Consider the following 25,452-nt stretch of genomic DNA (forward strand, 5'->3'; position numbering starts at 1 on the left):
AAAAGGGATACAAAGAACTGAAATATCAAAACATCTCAGTTGGAAAGATATGAAAAATTAATAGTATCTACCCAATCCTGCAGATCCCTGAAAGATCTCAGAATGAAATCTCACCACTTAAATCCTACAGTGCCACATACTTCAGCTTGCAGAACATAAATTGTATCTCAGCTGTTCTGTGGATCAAGCATTCACACTATACATAAATGCATTCCTCCTAGATCCAAAGGAGGATCACACTAGCTCAGCTAATCATAATGCTTAACAGAAAAGTTCAGCCTTTTAGCTTGCAAAAACATCTTCATTTAGAATGCACTTCTTTTGGATCATCTGCTCCCTTATCCACACTACACGCTATCACCACTCAAACCGCCATGATGCTAGAATGACAAGGTTTTTCCCACTACCATCCCCCACAGAATGATCATTCCACCAAAGGTTCCTATCACTTTGATTTCTGCGGACTTTACAGCCCAGTCCTGAACAACTGGAAGTCCCATTGAGCTCAAGGGGAGATTTCATTCCTTGTAAGGATGCTTCTCATTACAGCTTCTGAAAGTTCAAAGGCATATTAAATAATACTGATACATAAGAGGTCTTATTGTTTTCCAGTCTGAAAAGGGGGACAGAAAGCTGATGTTTTTGTTAGTGGCTATTTTTAGGTAATAGGTTGTTAGTTTTGCAAACACCACAGTTAGTCATCTTTCTTCCCTTCCTTTAAACTTCTATTAAATCATATTAATTTTTAAAAGTTATTTTTCTGGAAACACTGTTTTTGTTGATTTGTTTTTGCTCCCTATTCATTTCTACTTTTTATTTCAAATGAAGTTACATTTCTCATAATCTGGTACCAGGTTATTATATGGCAAAATAATGTTCCAGGCCTCAATACGCTTAAGTGATGTCACTGGATTTATCAAATGCTGTTTTCTCAGGGGCAAATTTTGTAACCTAAACTATTGCATGGTAATTTTAAATCCTTTAAAATGATTCCTGCCCCTTTCCACTATCAACATGTTTGGGCTTGGGCACACAACTTCTGCATCCAAGTACACAAGTACATGCTTTTATGCACAGAGGGTGTCATTGAATGTGAAAGACACACAGGCCTTCCATAATGACTGAACAGGCTCCCCCAAGGTTCCAAGCCCTTATTATTCACTTTTCTTAAGCTGAGTTTGTGCACCCTAGCATAAGGGTAAGAGCATCTTGATTTTAAGTGGTTTCTTCTCTGTGTCTGTGTTTTGGGGAGAGATATTCAGAGCTATGCTTAAACCACACAATAACCAGCTTTAATTCAACAAACCATTTGATTTACTTTTCGCATAATATACAGTATGTAATGGGGGAGGAGGAGGGGAGATCAACCACTGCCTCTGCCAAAGACAACATACTAGCTACACAAAGGCCAGGATAGAAATCCAATATCCTCCCTCACTTAATAGGGAACGGACAACATTGATGCTAGAAGAGAAAGATAATTTCTTTCACTGTAATCTACAGACTACCAGAGTCATTTTCAAAGTCTGAAAACCACACTGATTTCATAAGACCTCATTGGTATTTTTCTTTTCTTTTCAGAGACTATCTACACAGCGGATTGGGTGCCTGTGAAGACAAGGCACACAAGAATCTGTAAGGATGCTGCCCCCCTCCCTAAATAAAATCCAACTTCCTCTTCACCTGTACATTGTTTTTTTCTATACTTGTTTTCAAGACACTACAACATCCCAACAAAACCAGGCAGTCCAAAGTAAGGATTCAAGATGGAGAGATTTAGAATGAAAAATTTTCTCATACACAAGTATATCATCACTCCAAACAGCATTTTTAAGGAGGGGAAAAGTAAAGAGACTAGTGGTGGTAGACTGAAAAAAAGAAAATAAAGCAAAATATGTAGGGAAAAAAATCTAAGAGCATGATGTTCATTGGCTATAGATGAATCAACTTATAATTCATGGAACCCCACTAAATTGTCTTGATTATTTTACAACAGAAAGTAGGGTTCTTGTGGAACAGTTATTAGCCTCTATGTCACTGCCCTGCTCCCTCCATTCTCAGCTCTGCAAATTTGCCTGTTTTTCCTCCCCCAGTGATTATATGCTGTCCCGCAACAGAAAGTTGTATTTGCCAAAGTCGTCATCTCTGGGGCACAGCAGCATATCCTTGCGGGCTTTGGCCAGCTTCTGCTTCATTACTTCCCTCCGATCCAGCCACTCTGTCAACTCATCCTGGCCATGAGCGAAGTGACATTTCTCCCCTTCAGGGCAGGATTTTGTCTTCTGGAATCTGCCAGGAGGACAACACATGGCTTAAAAGGACTACGGATTAAACAACCTGTTTCTCTCTGTTCAAATTTTGCTGCATTTGAAGACTAGAAATTAATCTCAGACTGCTTAGGGATTTTTCACTACATGCCATGACAAGGGGCAAAACAGATTTCTTTTTTAGTAAAACAACCCAGGCTGTTTATCAGTATATAATAGCTCCAAGTATGGAACAGCAATATACAGCCAGTGAAGCAACGGATTCTAAACAAATAATCAATCCAAATGTTTAATTTAAGTTTTAAAAGTCACAAAAACAGGTTGCTTACCTGTAACTGATGATCTTCGAGTGGTCATCTGTGCAGTCACACACATGGGTCTTGCCGCAGGCAACGGATCCATACCTCGGAGCTCCAATAGCTCGCCTATAGCGTCTTTTGGCGCGCTTTCCTCCCGCCCTGGGGAGCAGGCAGCGACTGCGCATGCCTGGAGCGGGGGGAGAGCGCCCATTCCACTCAGTTTCTTCCAGCCGCCGTTGGCACTAACAGTATACAAGGTTAAGCAACAATTACAAGAGGCCAGCAGCGGGGAAGGCTGGGTGGGCGTGTGTGACTGCACAGATGACCACTCGAAGATCATCAGTTACAGGTAAGCAACCTGTTTATCTTCTTCGTGGTCTCTGTGCAGTCCCACACATGGGTGACTAGCCAGCTAAATGTCCTGGAGGAGGGTGCTGGTAAAGAAGAAAGTTAGTCACGTAATCCAATCACATCATATGCAACCACATCATATTATGCAACATAGAGATGGAAGCGGATGCACTCACCCCTGGCTTCAGTGGAAGATGGATCTGAGGACCGCTTGACCGAAGGAGGCGTCCCGTCTCGCACGAACGTCTAAAGCATAATGGGAGACGAACGTGGATGGAGAGGACCACGATGCAGCCGCACAAATGTCCTCTAGGGAGACGCCTTGCAGAAAAGCCGAAGACGTCGAGACCGCTCTAGTAGAGTGGGCCTTAAGACCTTCGGGCAGAGGCTGTAAGGCCCTTCTAACGTCCAAAGAATGCAGGGCTCGTTGTCCCTGGTCGGATGGGTTGGAGAAAAACGTTGGTAGAGAAGTTGAAGTTGATAAGTGGAACTGGGAGACAACCTTAGGAAGGAACGCAGGGTCCGGTCGCAGAACAACTTTGTCCCTGTGAAAAATAGTGTAGGGAGGATCGTGACGGAAGGCGCATAAGTCACTTGCCCGTTTACCTGAGGTAAGGGCTACCAGCAATGCTGTCTTCCAGGAAAGAAGGTTGAGGTCTATGGTAGCCATAGGTTCAAAGGGAACTTTCATCAGGCAGGAAAGGACTAACGATAAACTCCAAGTCGGGACGAAGGGCTTAACAGGTGGATTGAGGTGCAACATGCCCTTAAGAAAAGACTTAGACAAAGGATGGGAGAACACTGTTTTGCCATCAACCGGGTTGTGGAAAGCAGAAACTGCAGAAAGGTGAACCTTTAAGGAGGAATAACAGAGTCCTGATTTTTGTAGAGAAAGTAGATAATCAAGGATCAGGTTAAGGGGTGCTGATTCTGGCTGCAGATGATTAGATGTCGCAAAGGAACAGAAGCGCTTCCATTTACGTTGATACGAAAGTCTAGTGGAAGGCTTCCTTGCGTTGAGGATTATGTTGGCTACCTCTGTAGAGAGGCAGGCGGATGTATTCTCCAGGCTGCCAGGGCCAGGACTCGAGGGTTGTGATGTAGAACCTGACCGCTGGCCTGAGAGAGAAGGTCGCCCACAGGAGGAAGCCGGTGGTAAGTGTGGCGGGACATTTGAAGAAGCCTCGTGAACCATGGTTGCCGAGGCCACCATGGCGCAATGAGGATGCAGTCCGCGCCATCCCGTGCTATCTTCACCAACACCCGTGTCAGAAGGGGGGTTGGTGGGAAGAAGTAGTGAAGAGGACCTGTCCAGTTGTGTAGGAAGGCGTCGTTGCCCCTCCTGGAATAAAATCGAGGACATTTGGCATTGTCCCTGGAAGCAAAGACGTCCACCTTGGGTGTTCCGAAGCATCGGAAGATACGCCGAAGGTAGGTCGGATTGATGGACCATTCGTGGTCGTCTATGCGAACCCTGCTGAGGGAGTCGGCCAGAGTATTCTCCACACCCGGGAGATGAATAGCAGTCATGTATATGTTGTGCTTGACACACCATTCCCAGAGCAGTACGGCTATATGGCACAGACGGAGGGATCTGGTGCCCCCCTGCTTGTTTATGTAGTAAACTGTTGCCATATTGTCCGTGGAGATCTGAACGTGCCGACCCCTTATCAGTGGGAGAAAGGATTGAAGAGCTCTGTGCACCGCAATCAGTTCTAAGCAGTTTATGTGCATGGCTCTCTCGGAGGTAGTCCAAAGTCCTCTGACGGTTTTGTCCTCTAAGTGGGCTCCCCATCCCCACTTGGAGGCATCTGTTGTTACTATGGCCATCGGGGGAGTCGGTAGAAACGGCTTGCCCGCGAGGAGATTGTTGGGTACAGTCCACCACGTGAGAGATAGAAGCGCTCTCTGCGGAACAGTAAGCAAAAGGCTTTGCGGTTGTGCCTGAGGGTGGTAGGCTCATACAAACCAGAGCTGTAGTTGTCGCATCCATAGCCTGGCAAGTGAAGGACAGATGTTGTGGCGGCCATGAGGCCCAGCAGGCGTTGGATTGTGAACGCAGACTGACAAGGTTGTTGTTGAACTGACTTGGCCAGGGCAATGATAGTTAGTGCCCGATCCTCGGGGAGAAAAACACGATGGAGAGAAGTGCGTAGAAGGGCCCCTATGAACTTGAGGTCCTGGGTAGGTGTGAGGTGTGATTTTGATGCATTCACCCGAAGGCCCAGGGAACTCAGGAGGGTGAGAGCTGTGTTGAGGTTGTGCTGCAGTTGCTGTTGGGTCGGAGCTACAAAAAGCCAGTCGTCGATGTATGGGAAGACTGGGATGTTCCGCAGCTGCCACCACTGCCATGCACTTGGTGAAAACGCGGGGTGCAGTGGAGAGGCCGAATGGTAGAGACACATATTGGAAGTGGTCCTGGCCCATGGCAAACCGCAGATACTTCCGATGTTGAGGTCGGATGGTCACATGGAAGTAAGCGTCTTGAAGATCTAGAGAAGCCATCCTGGAATTCTTGGGGATGAGGGGCAAGATGGACTGCAGGGAGATCATTCTGAACTTCCTGTATTCAATGTGCTTGTTGAGCTTCCTCAGATCTAGAATGGGACGCTTGCCTCCATCCCTCTTGGGGACCAGGAAATATCTTGAATAGAAGCCTGTCCCTCGATGTAGCGGAGGGACAGGCTCTATGGCGTTTTTCTGGAGCAAGTCCAGGATCTCCTGATGGAGGAGTGAAGACGGGGGGGTAGCTATGAAGTAGTGGTGGCGAGGTGGAGAAATGAACTCGATTGCGTAACCTAGGCGCACGATGGTCAGCACCCAGGAGTCGGTTGTGATCGAGTTCCAAGTGGGAAGGAATGGTGATAGACGTGTGCGGAAAGCAGGTTGGGTTTGAGGAAAGTCAAAGAGACTGTTTGGAAGGAAGGGAGGACTTTTTGAGCTGTTGTGACCGAGGTCTTTGTTGAAACTGAGGCTTCTGCTGCACACTCTTCCTCTTCCAGAAGTCATTCCGCTTGGGTGACCGTTGACGCTTCTGGAATGATGGTCTCCAGGGTTTTGTACGGTTGAACTGTTGGGAGAACGGTTGGGAAACTCCCAAGCGCTTCGCACGCTTGCGTCCATCATCTACTGAGGTGAGAACCTCGTCGGTAGAAGCATGGAAGAGGCCCAGACCATCAAAAGGGAGGTCTTCAATCTTTTGCTTAATGTCCGGTTGTAAGTTGGTGGACCTTAGCCAGGCGTGGCGACGCAGGGCAACAGATGACGCAAAGACCCTGGAAGAGCAGGAAACAGCGTGGCGTATGGTGTTTATCTGTTGTTTCGACACTCTAGACAGTTTGGATACCAAGCTAGAGGCCGTCCTTTGAGAAGGTTCGGGAAGGGAAGGGATGAGAGGCGTAAATTGGTTGGCCAAGTTGAAGATGTAAGCCGAAAAGTAGTCTAGATAGTTGTTCAGCTTGGAATTTGTGGAAGCAAGGTGGAACATTTTCCTGGCCAAAGTGTCCAATTTCCTGCCCTCTCGGTCTGGAGGTGTCGGATGTCTGGAGGGCTTAGCCTTAGTGGCTGAATGCACAATAATAAAATTAGGTGCTGGATGAGAAGCAAGAAATTTAGCCTCAGGAGCGTGAACTCTGTAGAGAGAGTCAAAGCGTTTAGAGGTGGGTGGGACTGAAGCCGGCTTGTCCCAGGTCTCGCGGAGGCCTTCGAGGTGCACAGGTAGCATTGGAAGCAGTGAACCCGGTGGGAAGTCCGCTTGTACGAGGTCATGTACGATGTCAGAGACCTTTGGTGAGTCCGACGGAAGAGTAATGTTTAAGGCTTCGGCCATGGTGGTGATCAGATGGAGATAGGCCTTGGACGCATCCGATGGGGAAAGTCGGGGCTGTGGCACCGAGTCCGAGACTACCGAGTCTGGATGGTCCTCAGAGTCTGATGATGCTGACGAGTCGGCTTCGGAGTGGAAGTCCTCACCTGAAGGAGGATGTGGAGGCGGGATCGGGTCCGAAGTGACGGTCTTAGGCTTAACGATCTGATCACGCTGGTCCATAGGAGTGGAGACCGGGGGAGCAATCGAAGCTGAGGCTGATGGAGTGCGCGGCCTAGCAACATCACGGTGATGATAGTGGTCCCGGGCTCGAAGCGGCTCCAGATTGGAGTGGTATTCATGCTCCCGAACCCGACGGTGGTCAGGGAGTCGAGGGGAATAGCGAGAGTAGTCAGGTTCTCGGGTCCGATCTTGATCACGGGGCCGTGGATAATATCGATCACGGGGTCGAGGAGAATCTGGAAACCGATCGAGATCACGGAGTCGTGGGGAATCACGAAGCCGATCACGCCCACGGGGTCCAGGGGAGTCTTCGTACCGGATTGCTGAGTATGGGGAGTAACGCGATCCCTCCACAGATGGGGACCGAGAGGAATGGTGGTAAGGCCGGCGTCTAGGCGAAGGAGACAGAGAGTAATGGCGGTCGTACCTTGCAGAGGCATAGTAGTCCTGATGGTAACCCGAAGAGCCGGAATCTCGGTGCCTACGTGGAGATCTGGAGCGGCCTTGGAGAGTCGGCGACCGGGATTGGATTCGATGGGTGGGTGAACGAGAACGGATTCGATGAGTAGGCGAACGAGAACGACCTTGATTAGCTGGAGCCTGAGTTGCGGAGTCCCTGTACAGGGGAGAAATCCCGATATCTCGGAAGGATCCGATCCGAAGAGGAGGTTTAAGGTATGCCTGAGTCGAATCGGTAGTCAGATCGGGCTGTAGAAAGTCCGCAGGAACCACGCTGTGCACCGAAGGTGAACGGGATTGAATTGGTATGACCTCCACTGCTGTGGATGAGTGAGGCGTCAGTTGCGGCATGTCGGTGATGACGTCCGACGGGGCCGACAATTCAAGCGGAAGTGACGGCTGCGCTGGGGCCGTGGGATCCATGAATGTCGAAGTCGAGGTAGGTGCCCGAGGCTTCTTAGGAGCCGAATGAGACTGGTGGAGTTTCCTCGGAGCCGAATCAGCCGATTCGGAATGACGAGCTTTTTTGGGCGCCAAATCCGTGGATTCAAGATGGCGCGATTTCTTCGAAGCCTTATGGCCGGTATCGGCGTGCTTCGATGATTTCTTCTCGGACTTGTGCTTCTGTTTAGAGAGAGACACGTCCGTAGAGGCCGAATCTCCCGCTTGTTGTTGGGGAGGCGGCGAGTCCGACGTGGGCATAGCCCTCAGGGACAACTCAATCAGGAAACTCCGGAGCCTGGCTGCACGGTTCTTACGGGCCTGCTTGCCGAAGTTCGCACAGTGAGGGCAGGAGTCGACTCGGTGGGCTTCCCCCAGGCAAAATAGGCAGTGGCTGTGGCCGTCTGAGGAGGGGATTTTGGTCCCACAGCGCGTGCACTTTTTAAAGGTAACTTTCCCTTCCATGCGCTCCGGACAAGGGAGGGAGAAGAGGGGAAAGATAGCGCAGAGACGGGCCTTTTTTTTTTTTTTTAAATTTTTCCGGGACGAAAAGGGAATATAAGAAGAAGAGGAATACGATACCAGTGAAGACGAAGAGAAGGAAACACAAAGGATGAGGTAATAGACGAGCTAAGGAGGAACGCAGCGAGGAGGTGTTGTCCTGGCGGCGGTAGGGAAGAAACTGAGTGGAATGGGCGCTCTCCCCCCACTCCAGGCATGTGCAGTCGCTGCCTGCTCCCCAGGGCGGGAGGAAAGCGCGCCAAAAGACGCTATAGGCGAGCTATTGGAGCTCCGAGGTATGGATCCGTTGCCTGCGGCAAGACCCATGTGTGGGACTGCACAGAGACCACGAAGAAGATCATAGAGTTTATCAGAACTCTTCTTCAAGCTTGATGTTCAAACAAACAAGCAGTGCAAGGGAAAGAAAGAGATGGAAAAGCCTCAAGCAGTGCAATCCTAAGCAGAGTTACGCCTTTCTAAGTCCACTAAAATCAATGGGCAGTTCACAGAAGAGAGCACCTCTGCTCAGGACTACACTGGCACTCTACGAGTTTGTAACAGTCTTTAAATAGACTGGAGGAGGCTTACACTGATCCTGGTGCAAAAAGATCTCAGGCAGCAGCAAAGAGGCACTGGCTACTCTTCCTTGAAAAATATTAGCATTTGCAAATAACTGTTGTTGTTTAGGTTTTTTCTCTAATAGACCAACATGGTATGCTTCATTTTTTAATTTCAGTAACACTACCTGAAGGTTTTGAGGCCTGTAAAAATGTTGGCCCTTAATGAAAGCACTATAGTATCTTAAAGGGGATACAAGTGATAAAAGACTTCTGTCCTTTCCATAACAGATCTCTCTGAAGAGTAATGCCTTTCAAAAGCACTCTGTTCTTTTTCATATACAGTTTAGTTTTCCCTCTTACTTCCCATATAGGGATGCTTCTAGACACTGCCTCTAGCAGAGAGAGGAAAAACACCTCCTCAAATGACAAACTAAGTAGCATATGGATTGCTGGTGCCAAACATACCAACCTGCTAAAAATCAGCATTGAGGGTGGGATCACCATACATCAATTGTCTAGTGCTTTGATTCTGCAGAAATTAGTGTGGGGAAGGAAACACCACACGTGAACTGCCTAGTGCCTTAATTCAGCACATCTAACATCTGCAAAACCCTTTTGCCAGGTAGCCCCTTAAGATCACCTAAAGAGATCCTGCTTTTGGTTTGTACTTTCACCTTTATTATTTTAGTGACATGACAGATTTAATCAAGAATTTTGTCAGCGATTACACAAATAATTGCCTTTCACTCCAGATATCCACATTAAATCATGTAACCAATGTAATAATGGTAATATGAACAATATGTATGGAATATTGTAATGTATGGATTACAGCATGGTCTATAACTGAGGAGGGGTGTCGCTGTATCTGACAGGAATGACAGTTAATAGCACATGCTGTAGAAGTGAAAGTAGATCAGAAGACTAGATGATCTACATGACAGCAGGTGGCTGGCTGCCAGAGGTATTGCATCAGCCAGCAGAGTCAGCATGACACAGCAAGTTGCTGATTGGCTGTCCAATGTATAAATGTACAGAGTAACTATGGTGTGTGTGGGTTAATGGAGTTGGAGTGCAGCGGAGCATATTGTCAGTAAGAAGAGTGGTTGGTGTAAATAAATGTATATAGTGGTTTTACAGCTACTGTGTACAGACTTCATTCTTGCGTCGCTAAGAATCACCCTCTTGGACTCTAAGCGCATCGACACTCACATACTCCCTTCTCTTCGATAACCATCACACGATAAAGGGAGAGCTTTGTCTGCTGTACCTTTCACACAGCCGGAACTCGCCCATGGGGAAACGGTAGTTCCAGCAGCTGGAGTCACTGTCAGACGTGAAGACTTTCTCCTTATGCTTTTCTGACTGGATGTGCTGCTGCCATTGCTTCTTGCTGTTGCTGTTCTTTCCACAAAGCCAGCAGTGGTAACCCATCTGGCAGTTAGAGAACAACATGTGGCCAATTCTGTTACTTCACCTGGCTCCACTCTCCAACTTCTCTTAAAGATAAATTAGAATTTTTTCCTCCTAATGTTTAACTAAAAAAAATTACTGAAATGCCCTATTTGTTTTTATTCATGTTTATAACTATCATCCTGTATGCTTCCATTTTCCAAAGTGAGTTTGGTTCTTTGGGAAGGGTCTAAGGGATAAGGCTGAACTAAAAAAGGAGGTATCCTTGCTTGAAGTCCATTTGCACCCAACTCTTCAAGACAGCACACTTTACCATTCCCTCACAGAGCAACACATTCAGGATCTATTTTCTTACTTCATAATCAGAGTCACACGGTTTCTAACAGCATGGTTTCTAACAGCAACATGACTCTCAAACACTACTCCACACAACTCAGCTCAATTCTTGTGCAAGAAGAGCTGAAATAAATGTAGAACAACCCAGTTGCATGTGAGCATCTCAGGAGGTAACAGAAGAAAATATGACCTTGGAGGGAAAAGGGTCATTTGAATGGGAGGAAGGCCCCATGCATCCTGAACTGATCTGGCCTAGCCTCATAATATGTCTTCAACACCATTTCATATCTACAGGGAAATCACTTTGCATAAGAAAGAACATATTCATAATGTGAGCTGTCTTAGTGCAGTGGGTCTGGGATTAGAATGGAGATATCCAGGTTCAAATCTTTGCTCAGTCATATACTTCACTGGTTACCTTGGGTCTATTATTATCTAGTCTCACAGGGATGAAAGAACCATATAAGATGCCCTGAATGCCTTAGATTAGAGGAAGAATATGAAAGATAGCTAAGACATGTATGTATTTCATTACACATGCATAGGACTTCTCAGCAAAATATATGAAGTGATACCCCCATCTCATTCCAAAGAGAGTGTTATAGGTTTCCTGAAAGACCAAAGATGAGAAAATAGGAAAGAGGAAGAAGAATCAGGAAAGAGAGATGATACCATGTCAGCATAGTCAGTGGGCATCTGAATTTGCTTCTCTCCTTCCCTTGATGTCAGTGGTGTTCCCTCGTCTGGTTTCCCAGGGTTGTGTTTTTTCAGCCACATGTCATAGGTCTGCTGCATATCCAAAACTGCAAGAAATAATAAGTTTGATTAATCAGAGAGTCTTCTTCTCATCATTCCAAAACTGCTATCCCTCTAAAGAAGAAAGCTTTGCAGAAACTCTGCTCCCAGTGAAAAACAAAAGTGTTTAGCAGTCCTGGAATATGTGCAGGTTTGCCTAACAGGAGAATACATTTCTCCTCCGTCCCCATCAGGTTTTTGTTTCAGACAGGCTTTTAAAAACATCTGTTTGAGTGCCCAGCACATTCACTCAGTCAAATGTTTGTTTTTGAAAAGAAAAAAAAACTCCTGAAACAATGCTCTGAGCAATAAGGATAGTATTTTCATGACTGCCAATAAGCATTAGACTGGAAACAGGAACAAAAGTTGTTCCCAAGCTCAACTCTGCTTGGAAGTTTGTACATCTGGCCAACAGGAGTTGAATGCAGATCCACAGAAGGCTCACCATCAGATATGTGCATGTCTGTATGCAGCTTTTGCTAGGCTTGTGGTGGTCTATTTCCCATCAAGTGCACTCGTATTCAAACAGCCAGAGGATAACTCAGAGTTCTGAATGACAAATACAGGCATTTTCACCCAACCATGAAGAAAAGCCAGACAGGCACGTTAGGAGAGACTATCAGCCTGTTCCTTTCAGGTCCCAATGTCTGATGCCACTGATCACACTTTGACTGCTCAGTCTCCTTACTTTTGGCAACGAATAAAACGGGTGTTTGCCTTTCTAAACCAAGCTGGTAATTCAAGAGGAACTGAATTTTAAAGAACTGCCCAACAACATTTCAGTCATGCACATGGTCATGTGATGCTCAGCACAGATTATCAGGATGATACAATAGCAGGTCTATGTTTGATGCCTAGGACTGGAACAACTGGATTAGATCACATGGAAGTCAGGTTTGAGACACAAATGAAGCCCAGGCCCAGCACAGGGAGCAAGGTGGTTTTTTCACTGGCAGAAAGACAGAGATTTATTTATTTATTTATCTGGGATTTATATCCCGCCCTTCCCACCGAGTGGCTCAGGGCGGCTTACAACATATATAAAACTAACATAAAAATATAAAATTACACTTTAAAATTAACATTTCATAATATATAAGTAAAATCAAACATTTGTTATAAATGTACATCATTAAAACAGACAGCGGTCGTGGAGCTACACTCTATTCAGATTCAGATACAAATTCAGTATACAGTATTCAGTAGTCGGTATACAGGGCCATTAGTTGTGGGCCAGCCGGAAGAGGACTGTCTTACAGGCCCTGCGGAATTGAGTGAGATCCCGCAGGGCCCTTACCTCCTCCGGCAGCTGGTTCCACCAAAATGGAGCCATTACAGAGAAGGCCCAGTCCCTTGTGATCTTCAAGCGGGCTTCCTTTGGCCCGGGGACAACCAAAAGATTTCGAGATCCCGATCTCAGTGCTCTCTGGGGAACATGCGGGGAGAGACGGTCCCTCAGGTAGGCAGGTCCTAGACCATATAGGGCTTTAAAGGTAATAACCAGCACCTTGTACCGAACTCGGTAGGATATTGGCAGCCAGTGCAGAGCCCGAAGTCCCGGCTGAATGTGCTCCCACCTTGGGAGCCCCAATAACAACCGGGCGGCGGCGTTCTGCACCAGCTGCAATTTCCGGGTTCGACACAGGGGCAGCCCCATGTAGAGGGCATTGCAGTAGTCCAGCCTCGAGGTGACCGTAGCATGGATCACCGTTGCTAGATCGTTGCGTTCCAGGAAGGGAGCCAGCTGTCTAGCCCGCCTAAGATGGAAGAATGCGGACTTGGCAGTGGCTGCTATCTGGGCCTCCATAGTTAAGGAAGGCTCCAGAAGTAGCCCCAGGCTCCTGACCCTGTGCGCCGCCATCAGCGGCGCACTGTCAAAAACCGGAAGGGGTATTTCCCCCCCCCCCCCCGGGCCACGACGGCCCAAGCAAAGGACCTCTGTCTTCGCTGGGTTGAGCCTCAGCCCGCTCTGTTTGAGCCACCCAGCCACAGCCTGTAACGCCTGTAACAGCCTGCATGTCTGTGTAAGATATGACAACACTGCTGCAGCCCACGGTAGCTCCACATCACAGCTGGTTTCCTAGAAACCCCCACTGGTAAATTTGATGGGAGCCTCATAAACTATATTCTTCTACTAACTCTTTGTCCCCTGCGTGATTTCCACCCCCCCTTCCCAGCATTAACCATGATCTCACATTACGCAGGCACTGACGCAAACCATAACTAATGCAGACCAGGCTCCTTTGGAATCCTAATACAACTCACAGTTTTTTCTCTCTGACTGAAGAGCGATATATCCCCGGCATGCAGTGGTTCACATGTGAAAGAGACTTTTGAAGGGGAGGAGAAACTGATCCAGCATACACTTTGCAAACTGACTCTCAGTTTACAATCTGTGGTATGCAGGGAGCTACCATTATGTCTGCAATGGGTTTCCTCCAGTTCCCATGCGCTTCTCACTCACTTTTATTTTCTTTCATGAAGGTCCACATGTCTCTCTCCTCAGGACTGTGAGCAAAGGAGCAGTTTCCAACATACTGGCACTTCCTGCCATTTTGGGCATGGATACATAACTGTGAAGAGACAGAAAGGACATCACATACTTCACCTCCCCACCACCACCTCTGTGCTAGTGAGGAAAAGGGGAAGGAAGCAACCAGCAAAAAGGCCAGAATAAATTAATTCAAATTTTTAATTAGGAACAAACAGAAGAACACTTCAACAGCTGCAGCTTCCAGATTTATTTCTTCCTTTCTTCTGCCTCCAAACACCTCCCATACAAGCCCTTCCATGTTCTCTCAGATGAGACACTGATCTGAACACATTGTTTATCCACTGTTATATTTACATACCTCAGTTAAATCCTGCCTTTCTCTCCAATGGGACCCATACATGGGTCTCCTCTCCTCCATTTTACCATCACAATGACCCTGTTGTCGCCCTGAGTCCGCTTGCGGAGAGGGCGAGATATAAGTTGAACATAATAAATAAATAAATAAATAATGTGTGTGACTGGCCCAAGGTCCCCCCAGCAAGCTTACATAGCAGAGTGGGAATTCAAACCTGGATCTCCTATGCTAAAACCAGTAACCACTATGAAATAAAGAGCAGAGCATTTTCAACAGTGGACCCCCCAGCATGGAATTTTCTCCCCAAAAAGCTCAACAGGGTATATCTATGTTTAACTTGAAGAAACAATCAGGGATTAAAGTTGATATTTAGTAAGAGCATATTTATTCAGTGCTGACATGCTGTGTCTAATGTTTTAAACATTTTGATTTTATTTTTAAGGTGTTTAATGCGATATTTATTGTTGTAAGCCATTTTAAGGGTTCTTTGGAGCCATATGACAAAATATAAATCCCAAAGCCAAATTGAGTAACAATACACCGGAAGCTCACAAAGCTTATTTAGCTGCCACTGCAGTTGCCAAGAAGGCCTCTAACATGGACTGCTGTGAAATTATGCCTGTAGTTTCTACCAGATTCTCAGCCTTCTTGAGATTGGTGGCTGTGGCATTTCCAGGTAAAGGCTTTTTGGACACCAGGTACATGGAATCCATGCAAGGCACACAGGAAGAACTGTGCCAGATGGCTGTGCAGGTTCTAGAAGGACCAGTGGGAATGGCGTAGTCCTGGGATGGCCAAACTGCAGCTCGTGAGCCTTTCACACATATTGTGTGACTCTCAAAGCCCCCACTGCCCTGTCAGTCAGCTTGGAGAAGGCATTTGTCTCTTTAAATCACTTCTCCAAGCCAAGTCAGCCAGCAGCTTTCTTTCCACTTCTCCATCCCTCCTTCCTTCCTCCCCTTTCTATTTGCCTCCATGCCTTCCTTCTTCCCTCCCTCCCCTCCGGCTCTCAAACATCTGACATTTATTCTATGTGGCTCTTACGTTAAGCAAGTTTGGCCACCCCTGGCATAGTCAAAAAAAGCAGCCATTATACAGAACTCTATATAAATTGCTGCCTGTGTTTCTCAACTCATTCTTTCCTTCATCTTCAGTTTAACACTACAGCACTAAACCAGACATTTAAACATGATTTTCAAGTATTGCAATCCTTCCCCCTCTCAGGAATTGCAGAGAATTCCAGCATGTAGAGCTCATTCACATTTTAACCCATCCATTTTCCAAGGACAACATTCACAGTTCCTTCATTTTATTTCCACAACAACCCTGAGAGGCAGAGACAGTGACCTTTGTTGACGAGTGGGGTTTTGAACCTGAATGTCCCCCATCCAAGGCTAATACTGTGACCACTACTCCTCTGTCTCTCTGGTTACATCAAGATCTATTCTAAAAAGAATAGCTGGCTCAGTAAACGGAGAATGGCTCACATGGCTTCAGTCTGCTGCTTTTCACACAAAAGAGAAAAACAGGTCACGGACTAAGACCCACCTGTTGACCTAGCTGCCTTCTGCCTCAGAGGGAAATTATTTTGAGACAGATCCCTTCTCCCATGCTGGAAATGGACGGAGACCAACCCATGTCCAGTTCCTCCCATTTTATAAGTGGCTTAGATTTTGCAAAGCCAGCTTTGGCTTAGCTGATGGCTTGAATCCAGCCTCACACAGCAATGACCCCAGTTTACTACCACAGGAGAGGTGGGGCCTCCAGCTTCATTGCAACTTCAAGCTAGCTCCCATGGGGTATTGGCACATACCCTCAAGATCCCAAGACCAAGCAGTTTTTCTATGCATGTACTGCCCCAAGTCTCCACAAGAGGACATCCAAAGAAGGTATTTCTATGAATGACCAAAAGGATGTCAGGCTACAAAAAAAAAATTACCTAAGCTGCTTATCATTTTGATAGTGGGAAGAAAATAATATTGTATATAGCACTCAGGAAAATACTGCAAAAGGCCAGACCTGGTAAAAGGCTTCAAGATTCAAACTTTGTAACATGGGCACTCCTAACACATTAATGAACTCCCTTAATTATCTCCCATAATTAGGACATAAAGGACAGCATTTGGGAGGCAGACATTAATAGGTATATATGGGAAGAATTAAAGAGACACTTCTCTTGCCAATACATAATGTTGCCCCTTTTACAGTCCCTCTTCTACCATCCTTGCATTCTAGAATCTTAGAATCTAAGAACTGAAGAGGCCTTGTTTTTAAAGACCACACCCTGAGGCTGCATTTCAATTGCCCATCTACAGCTGAAATAATTCATGTGTAATAGGAGAAGGCTCTCCAAAGCAACTCCCTATCCTTACTCACTCACACATGCAAACAGAAGATGTTGCCTTTGGGCTCAAAGGAAACAGGCAGACATTCAGATTAGAAACAGATTTAATGAATGCTTCCCCAAAAACAGCCCATTCTCTTACTAGTGAACAAAAAGACACAGCAGGGAAATACTCCACCTCCTTGTAGCAACAGTGGGTGAAAAACTATATTTGCCTTTACTGCAGCACATGAAATCTGCTCTTTCTAAAACATGCTGCATTAAATCTTCTCCAAAATAAGCCTTTGGCCCATAGGGAATGTAGGAAACCAGAAGAATGAATGAGTATAGATGTGTGTGAAAATGCATGTGCACAAACACGTCACTTGCTTTTCATTTATCAAAGATGTTCATGTCCTCTCCTCTTCCCTCAGGAAATGAGAAAACAAAAAAGGGGGTACTGTTATTTTTCTTCTTTGAATGAAAAGATGTTCCAAATACATCCCTCAATTTTTTTCTAAAACTGGAAGCAACAGAAACTTGAAGCCTCATTATACTGAATCAGACCATCAGTCCATCAAGATCAATCAGTATTATCTACTCAGATGGGTAGTGGCCCTCTAGGGTCTCAGGCACAGGTCTTTCACATCACCTACTACCTGGTCAGGGCCAGCCCTAGGGCGTGGCATACCCCAGGCAGGCTTGCCACCTTCCCACCCCCCCTCCCCTGCCCCACAGACTGCACACCAGCCAGGCACCCACCTGCCCTCTGATGATCAGAGTCATTAGAAAGTAGGTGGGGAGGGCGCCTGGCCGGCACATAGTTTCTGTAGCGCTCTCCGAGCATCTTCCACCCAAAAGCAGAGGACGCTCAAGAGAACGCTACAGAGACTGCACACTAGCCAGGAGCCCTCCCTGCCCACTCTCTGATGATCGATGTCATCAGAGAGTGGGCAGGGAGGGCATCAGGCCAGCATGGGCAGCAAAATTTGAGCATTTGCCTATGGTGCTGGGCTGCGAGGGCCCAATTTGGCACCCTCCCCAGCCTGGTGCCCTAGGCAAATGTCTAATTTGCCTAGTGGGAGGGACGGCCCTGTGCCTGGTTCTTTTAACTGGAGATGCCAGGGATTGAACCAGGGAGCTCCTATATGCAGGGCAGATACTCTTCCACTGAGTCACATCCCTTCAGATTCACAGGCCTGCTGCATCTCTTCTGGTAGTAAATAAAGTCTGGAGAATCACAAGCTTATCTCTACCTCTGGCCCAAATTATATGAGGGACTGATTGAGGTGAAATGTTACAGCTGATTCCCATCTTCACAGCCAGCAAGTTTTTCACACAACTGAGACAGATGCTAATTAAAGACCAATCTGCAGGAGCAATTTCAGTATGCAACAAATCATCTAAATATTGTGCAATTAACTAATCTTGGTTTACAGCCAATTTCTGTTTTCTCTCTTCAAAAACCTAGTTTATTTAATTAATTAATTTATATTCTGCCTTTCTTCCCAAAGTAGCTTACATTATTCTCCTCCTGTCCATTTTATCACTATGCTGTTGACAGATTATCACCTACTTCATCTTCTGGTTTTCCCTTCTTGCTGCTCAGGTGTAAAAGGCAAGGTCAGTGCAATAAACTACCTACATCATACTGCTGAGGGAAATTGCGGATAGAAGGCAGTGGTCGGACAGACACCCACTTCTTCTTTGCTTTGGACATCACTAGCAGGACGCGGCGTTCCTTGGTCCAACTGTGTGATGGGGTGGAAACATATAATAAAGAACAGATGGGGAAGACATGATGAAAAGAGTCTGTTAATAACAAAGAAGCACTTATAGCCAGTTAACCAATAAGAGTCCAGCTTTCACAACTACTAACAAGAGTTTTGAGTCAGGGAAAAGTTCTGTGCTGTAAAGGAAAAATACTACTACCATCAGCATAAGATATACAAAGTTGCAGAAGTATCCAAGGAAAAAAACCTTATTCAGGCAGACCAATTATCTGTCTAGCCCTGAATCTTCTACAGCAGCCAGGTCAATATATATTATTACAATAATCCCCAAATAGTACGCATATTATACCAGCTTGCCATAAAAAGGACTGATGAGCACCTTGGAAAAGAAAGGTTTAGGATGGATGCACTCCTCCCATCTGTGGTCCTCAGAGCAAAGAGGTCCTGTGCTACTCTGATCCCTGCCTCTACCAATATATGAACAGTGACATTTCATTGAAGAGGGAGGGAGGAAGGGAAGAAGGATGCAGCAGGATTCCCTAATGAAATCCGTATTCCACTGGCAAGCATGGAGGAATTCCCAAGGCATCATCATTGCTCAGAAAGCACAGCACACTTAGTGGGCAAAGGAGAGGTCAGGATCTGGAGTGACAACAATAGCTGAGCTGCCTTCTCATTGCTCTGGAAACTGCTCATGAGAGGGGGGGAACTATATAATCTTTTGGAATGTAAACAGGGCTGCAATTTTAATCCAGAGAAGAAAAAAGGGAACCTTTGCCCCAGTAACAGAAGTCTGTGGAACACTGCATAAGAAGCATGTTGAGAAGGAGACTGGCATAGCCTCTGTTGGTCATCTGTAGATTCCCTCACTCTCATCTTTTCACCCAGGCTCCTCCTTTTGCACATGGCACCACCTCCATCAAGAGTAACCAATATTGGTACAGTACACTAAAAATGGAATTCCCAGCAGTTATTTCAATACAAGGCAGTACGTAATATGCAACAAGAGAGATTTCTACATTGTGGTTAAAGGAGATAGTAAAATAAATAAGGGTGCCTACCAGTGGCGTGCTTTGGCACTACAGTACTTGAGATCCTTGTCTGGTTCTACCACCTGCCCATTCCTCCAACACTGGCCACAAACAAATTTCATCTGGAGGTCAAATGTGTTCGATGTGGGAGTCCTGGTAGAGGTCTGACATTTGGAAGAGTAGAGAAACAAAGACACTGAGAGTGAATTGAGAATGCATGCCAAGATCTGGAGAGCTAGATTTACTAAGACAATAATACTCCTTCACAGGTACGCTATTTTATGAGGAAAGCAGAATGTGTAACAAAAGCATACAACAGAGTAAAAGTGAAGAGTGAAAATACTTGTTGCCATTTTCCAGACTGACAGTACCATTCTATCCAAGCACAAAGGAACAGGTGATCACATTTACTATAGGTTAAAAAGAAAGCTCCACTATAACATACATGCTACCTATACAGATTCTGCTACACATTAAGCAACTGATGAAATATCTGCTTCCATTTCTGAGTACAATTGGATGCAGTAAACAAGGAAAAGTTGAAATTACAGGACATAAGCAGCAAAGCAAAAACAGTTGTGATTCTACTACTCACAATTGTGTCATTATAAATGATAAAAGGATCTAAATTTCATTTGCTGCTGCTCCAGCAAGACATTTAAGCAACATTTATGTTTCTTGGCATAGCATACTTTGGGTACATTCAATCTTATGCCATAGTACTCAGCACCAAAGTCTTCTAATGAAGACAGAGGGTGCAGTTACGCATGCTAAATAATGCAGTTTCAATTCACTTCAGAAACTATTTGAAAGTGGATTTTGCTATTTCACATGGCAAAATCCAGTTGGAAAGTGCCTTGAAAGTGTATTACTTAGTGTGTGTGACCATTACCAGACAATTTAATACAAAATACCTCTTTTGAGGTTAATGGTCTCTTGGATCCCAGACTTAGACTCCTCTGTACTCACATACAGAGCCACAAGAAAGCACATGAGTATGTGTGAGCAACAAAGTGGATCTGGTAAACAAGTCAGTGACGGTAATGAATGGGTTAACAAGAAAACTAAGGACGCATAGAGCCTGCGACTAGTAGTGAGAAATCCATATTGCACCCACCCCTTGAGTTCCATAGCTGTGAGGTAAAATTTTAAAAGAACTGAGGCAGAAGAGAGGCTGGGGTAGCCATAAGCCGCATACAGAAGCGATCCAGTGAGACCGCGAGGCACGCTGTTATAAGTGGTTGCCAGCGTTGGGATGTTGAAGAAAGACCCAAAAATGTGTCACTAGGACACACAGAAAGTAAAGGGACACTGCAGTAAAGGAATTAAGACAGTTTTTTGAAAAATTCCTGTCAGAAATGGCTCCTCCTAAGAGAACTACCACAGCCACTGGGGATGGGCAGACGCAAGAAGAGATTCCTGAGGAGAATCCTAGTCAGAGCATAGAGGCTATGAAAATACAGTTAGAATTGGCCAGAATAGAAAAAGAAATTCAGATGGCCAAAATTCAAGCAGAGAGAGAACACAGAGAAAGGGAAGCAGAAAGAGAGAGAGGAATACAAAAGGCTAGACTAGAAGCAGAAAGAGAAGACAGAGAACATAGAGAAAGGGAATCAGAGAGAGAACACAGAGAGAGGGAATCAGAGAGAGAACATGAGGAAAAAATGTACAGTTTGAAACTCCAGGAGATTCAGGCGAGGCCAGAGTTTCAACGTGACACTAGAAGTGAAAGGTGCCTCACAGTAGAACAAAAGAAATTCCCCAAGTATCAAAAAGGGGATGATGTAGAAGCTTTTTTGTTTAATTTTGAAAGGACCTGTAAAGATTTAAAAGTTACTGATGAGGACAGAATGATTTATTTGAGACCTCAGATTTGTGGAGAGTTGAGTGAAATATACTCTGAACTGAGGGATGAGGAGACCTCTGATTATCAATTATACAAGGAAAGAGTCAGAGTCCGCTTTGGCTTAACAGCAGAGCAAAGTAGGAAAAAATTCAGAGAAATCAGAAGAAAGCCTGGAGAAACATACTCTCAACTAGGTTGTCGGTTAGACAGAGCCCTGAACAGATGGGTAGAAGGGAGTAAAGTTTCCATCTTAGAAGACTTAAAAAATTTAGTGGGCTTGGAACAGTTTTATAACCAAGTCCCCTCTCAGTATAGGTGGGTTCTGAGAGATAAGAAATTGAAAACAGTAGAAGAAGCAGCTGTGATTCTAGATGAGATTGAATCAGATCTAGGGAGATCAATGTGGACTGCTCCAAATAAAAAACCCCGAGTCTGGAACTCTCCAGAAAAGTCTGGGACGGGTAACAACAACCCTGCAAGGCGGTACAGCCCACCTCCATATAAAAAGACTGAGGCTGCTTGTTTCCAATGCGGAGAAATAGGACATTATGCTAGAGCCTGTCCAAGGAAGGACAAAGGGAAAAAGACACCACCAAATAAGACAGTTAAAGTGGTGCAGTACCTAAAGCAAGAGGCAGATACAAAACCCTCACTTCCAGAGAACACACCACCAGAAAAACCCACTAGTGTTCTGAAGGTATGGAAGGTGCAGGAAGGCTTGAGTGAGGAGTATACTGAGACTGTAAATGACCGGGAGGTCAAGGCTTATAGAGACACAGGGGTGCAGGTTTCCCTGATACAGCCAAGCTTAGTACAAAGTCATCAGTATTTACCAGGGAAATCATACACCATAAAAGGAATTAGAGGACCTGCATTTGAAGTGGCCCTAGCAGCAGTTCCAATCAAGTACAAAGAGTTCCAAGGTGATTGGATAGTAAGAGTCCTAAGTGATATAGGAACTTCGCTTTTAGTAGGCAATGATTTAGCTTCTGAATTAAAGAGACAGCAAGCTAATCCAGTAAACATTGTTACCAGAAGCAAGCCAGAACCAGCAGCTGATGTGTTGGTACAGCAACCAGAAGAAGAGGAAACAGTGTTGCAGACCATCCCTGCTGCAGAATTCCTCAGAGAACAGCAACAGGATGACAGCCTGAAAGAACTATGGCAGAGAGCTGGGGTGAGTGATACTGAGATCACAATTGAACATCCGTGCCAATTTAAAGTGATAGACCAAAAGCTATACCGAGTAGCATTAAAAAGAAAACATAGCATAGTGTGGGAAAGAAAGAAGCAATTAGTCCTGCCAAGAAAGTATAAGATGCAAGTGTTGGATTTGGCTCATGCATCACCCATGGCCTCTCACCTTGGCATCAATAAGACAAGGGACCGAGTGCAAGAACGGTTCTTTTGGCCAAATATGGGCAAGGACATAAGGGCTTTTTGTAAATCGTGTCAGGCCTGCCAATTGGTGGGGAAAGCCCTAAATAAAACCAAAGGTCTATTACAACCAGTCCCTATAGTCACGGAAGCCATTGGGAAGATAGGAGTAGATATCGTTGGTCCTATCTCCAGAGTGACCAGAAGGGGAAACAAGTACATCCTTACCATCGTAGACTATGCCACTAAGTTTCCAGAAACAGTTCCACTTAAGGACATTGAGGCTAAAACCGTGGCGGAAGCCCTGCTGAAGGTGTTTGCAAGATTGGGTTTTCCGAAAGAGATGGTGACTGATTTAGGCACCACATTCATGTCAAATGTGATGCAAGAATTGTTGAGAGCTTGTGGGATCCGGCATGTGACCACAACAGCATACCATCCACAAGCAAATGGACTAAATGAAAGGTTTAATGGCACCCTGAACCGTATGCTGAAAACCTATGCATACAAGCATCCCAATGATTGGGACCAGCGGTTGCAACACCTGCTCTTCGGGTACAGGGTCGCTCCCTCTGCCCTCCGATCCCAGCGCTTGCTGTAAGCATCAGAGCTGAAGCCAGGCAGGCAGGCACGGAGGAAGCACCCTGTCCTCTCCACAGCCGGCGCTCGCAAAGCGCTGGGTTTGCGGAGGGGGCGGGTGCTTCCTCCGTGCCTGCCTGCCTGGCTTCAGCTCTGATGCTTACAGCAAGCGCCGGGATCGGAGGGCAGAGGGAGAGATCCTGGCGCTTGCTGTAAGCGTCAGAGCTGGAGCCAGGCAGGCAGGCACGGAGGAAGCACCAGGATCGGAGGCAGCGGATTGTCCCCCAGGTGGAAGGTGCGTCCTATCGTCCGGAGCGCCTTATGGTGTGAAAAATACGGGTATATCCAATGCCTCGCATAGATGAGTTGGTCAAGACAATTGGAGCTGCCAATTTTATTACCACCTTAGACTTAACAAAAGGTTATTGGCAGGTAGCTATGGATCCTAAAGATCAGCAGAAAACAGCTTTTGTAACCAAAGAAGGACTCTTTGAGTTTACAGTATTACCATTTGGGTTAAGGAACGCTCCCTCCACGTTCCTAAGATTGATTGATAAGATGTTAGTGGGACTTAAGGAATTTGCTCTAGCATATATTGATGATATTGCTGTTTACAGTGCTACATGGAAAGAACATTTGCAGCATGTGGCCATTGTGTTACAACGAATAAAAGATGCGGTCTCACCATCAAAGCATTTAAGTGTCAGCTAGCCATGGCCCAGGTTAAGTATTTAGGGCATGTGCTAGGAGGAGGTAAGATAAAAGCAGATTGGGGAAAGGTGCACGCCATACATGAGTGGCCCAGACCCCAAACAAAGAAACAAATTAGAGCATTTTGGGGCGTAGTAGGATACTACAGAAGATTTATACCTGAGTTTAGCGTGTTAGCAGCACCGCTATGTGAGTGCACAAAGAAGAAGAACCCTGATCCAGTAAACTGGAATGCAGAGTGTCAAAAAGCTTATGAACAACTGAAAGTGGTTCTGACCACTGAACCAGTGTTAAGAACTCCAGATTTTTCCCAGGAGTTTACCCTCTTTACTGATGCATCTAATGTTGGGATAGGTACAACATTAAGTCAACAGGGAGAGGAAGGACAATTCTTTATTTAAGTAGAAAATTGTTAGACCGAGAGCAACACCTTTCAGTGATTGAAAAGGAATGTTTCGCAATCGTATGGGCAATTGGAAAGTTAAAACTATACCTATGGGGAAGGAAGTTTACACTATGTACAGATCACTCTCCCCTGAAATGATTAAACCAGGTGAAGGATACAAACAGTAATCTAATAAGGTGCAGTTTACAGATCCAGGATTACAATTTTGACATACAGCATATCCCTGGAAAGCAAAATGTAATTGCGGATGCACTGTTGAGACGAATGTAAATTCTGAAAAGTTTGTTTGTATTGTAACTTTATTGACGATATTGGTACGTATACATGAAGAAGAATGTATATAGTTAAGAATTTGATGTTATAACATAAGGTGTGAAGTTATAACAGAGTGTAACCCAAGTAAGTGTGCCCATGTACCCATTGCTCAGCAAAAGGCTGAGACCTTTCGCCTTGCGCAATGATTCAGAAGGGAAGGGACATGTGATGGTAATGAACAGGTTAACAAGAAAACTAAGGACGCATAGAGCCTGCGTCAGGTGTGGGGGCCACAGTGCTCGGAACTCTCTGAGGTGATTGACAGCTAACGGCTGAGGGCAGTTAGTGACAGACAGAGTCTGAGGGAGACTGCTGAAGAGAGCAGTTGGTCTGAGAAGGAGTAGAGACAGGAGCTGAGGAGAGTCTTTGAGAGAAGCAAAGCTCACTGTTTACTCTATTTAGACAGCGAAGGGGCTGTGTGTGACTAGAGAAGAGTCACAGTAAAAGACCTGAGAGGTCACAGACACAGAGACACTTCTCTTAAGAGCTAAAGAGGTGGTTGAGGGAAAGATGTGGGTCTAGAAGTCTGAAGGGCTGGGAGATGAGACACCAGTCAACTTAAGGGACTTGGCTCATTATACCCAAGAGGCTAACCTAGAATAGTGTTGGAGAGTGAATCTATATGAACTGTGAATCTGAGAGACCTAAGTGAACTTGATATTATAAAGCCTGAACTACGAAGAAACTGCTAACTGCTTGAGATACAATATAGCCCATGTATATATTTCCCATTCCCCAGTTGAAGATGGTGTGTGTACGTTAATAAATTTCTATGGTTTACTTTAAAGTTCTCTGGTGCCAGTATATTGGGA

General features: G+C 45.6%; 1 protein-coding gene across 3 annotated transcripts in view; it reads right to left on the minus strand.

Moving 5' to 3' along the window:
* Positions 1–1,291: 1,291 nt before the first annotated feature.
* The window catches only part of ZC3H7B (zinc finger CCCH-type containing 7B), a 75,216-nt gene continuing 51,055 nt past the window's right edge, over positions 1,292–25,452 (minus strand). For 2 of the 3 annotated variants that reach the window (XM_060245368.1, XM_060245367.1), the window contains exons 18-23: positions 19,437–19,570; positions 18,288–18,393; positions 13,935–14,043; positions 11,348–11,478; positions 10,197–10,360; positions 1,292–2,289 (exon numbers count right to left, since the gene is read on the minus strand). In XM_060245368.1, coding sequence (XP_060101351.1) covers positions 2,097–2,289; positions 10,197–10,360; positions 11,348–11,478; positions 13,935–14,043; positions 18,288–18,393; positions 19,437–19,570 — 837 coding nt within the window. In that variant the 3' untranslated portion in view covers positions 1,292–2,096. The remainder of the gene's footprint in view (positions 2,290–10,196; positions 10,361–11,347; positions 11,479–13,934; positions 14,044–18,287; positions 18,394–19,436; positions 19,571–25,452) is intronic. The other variant, XM_060245369.1, reaches the window with a different exon arrangement.

The sequence above is a fragment of the Heteronotia binoei genome, chromosome 8, assembly GCF_032191835.1.
Source record: "Heteronotia binoei isolate CCM8104 ecotype False Entrance Well chromosome 8, APGP_CSIRO_Hbin_v1, whole genome shotgun sequence".
Classification (NCBI taxonomy): Eukaryota; Metazoa; Chordata; class Lepidosauria; order Squamata; family Gekkonidae; genus Heteronotia; species Heteronotia binoei.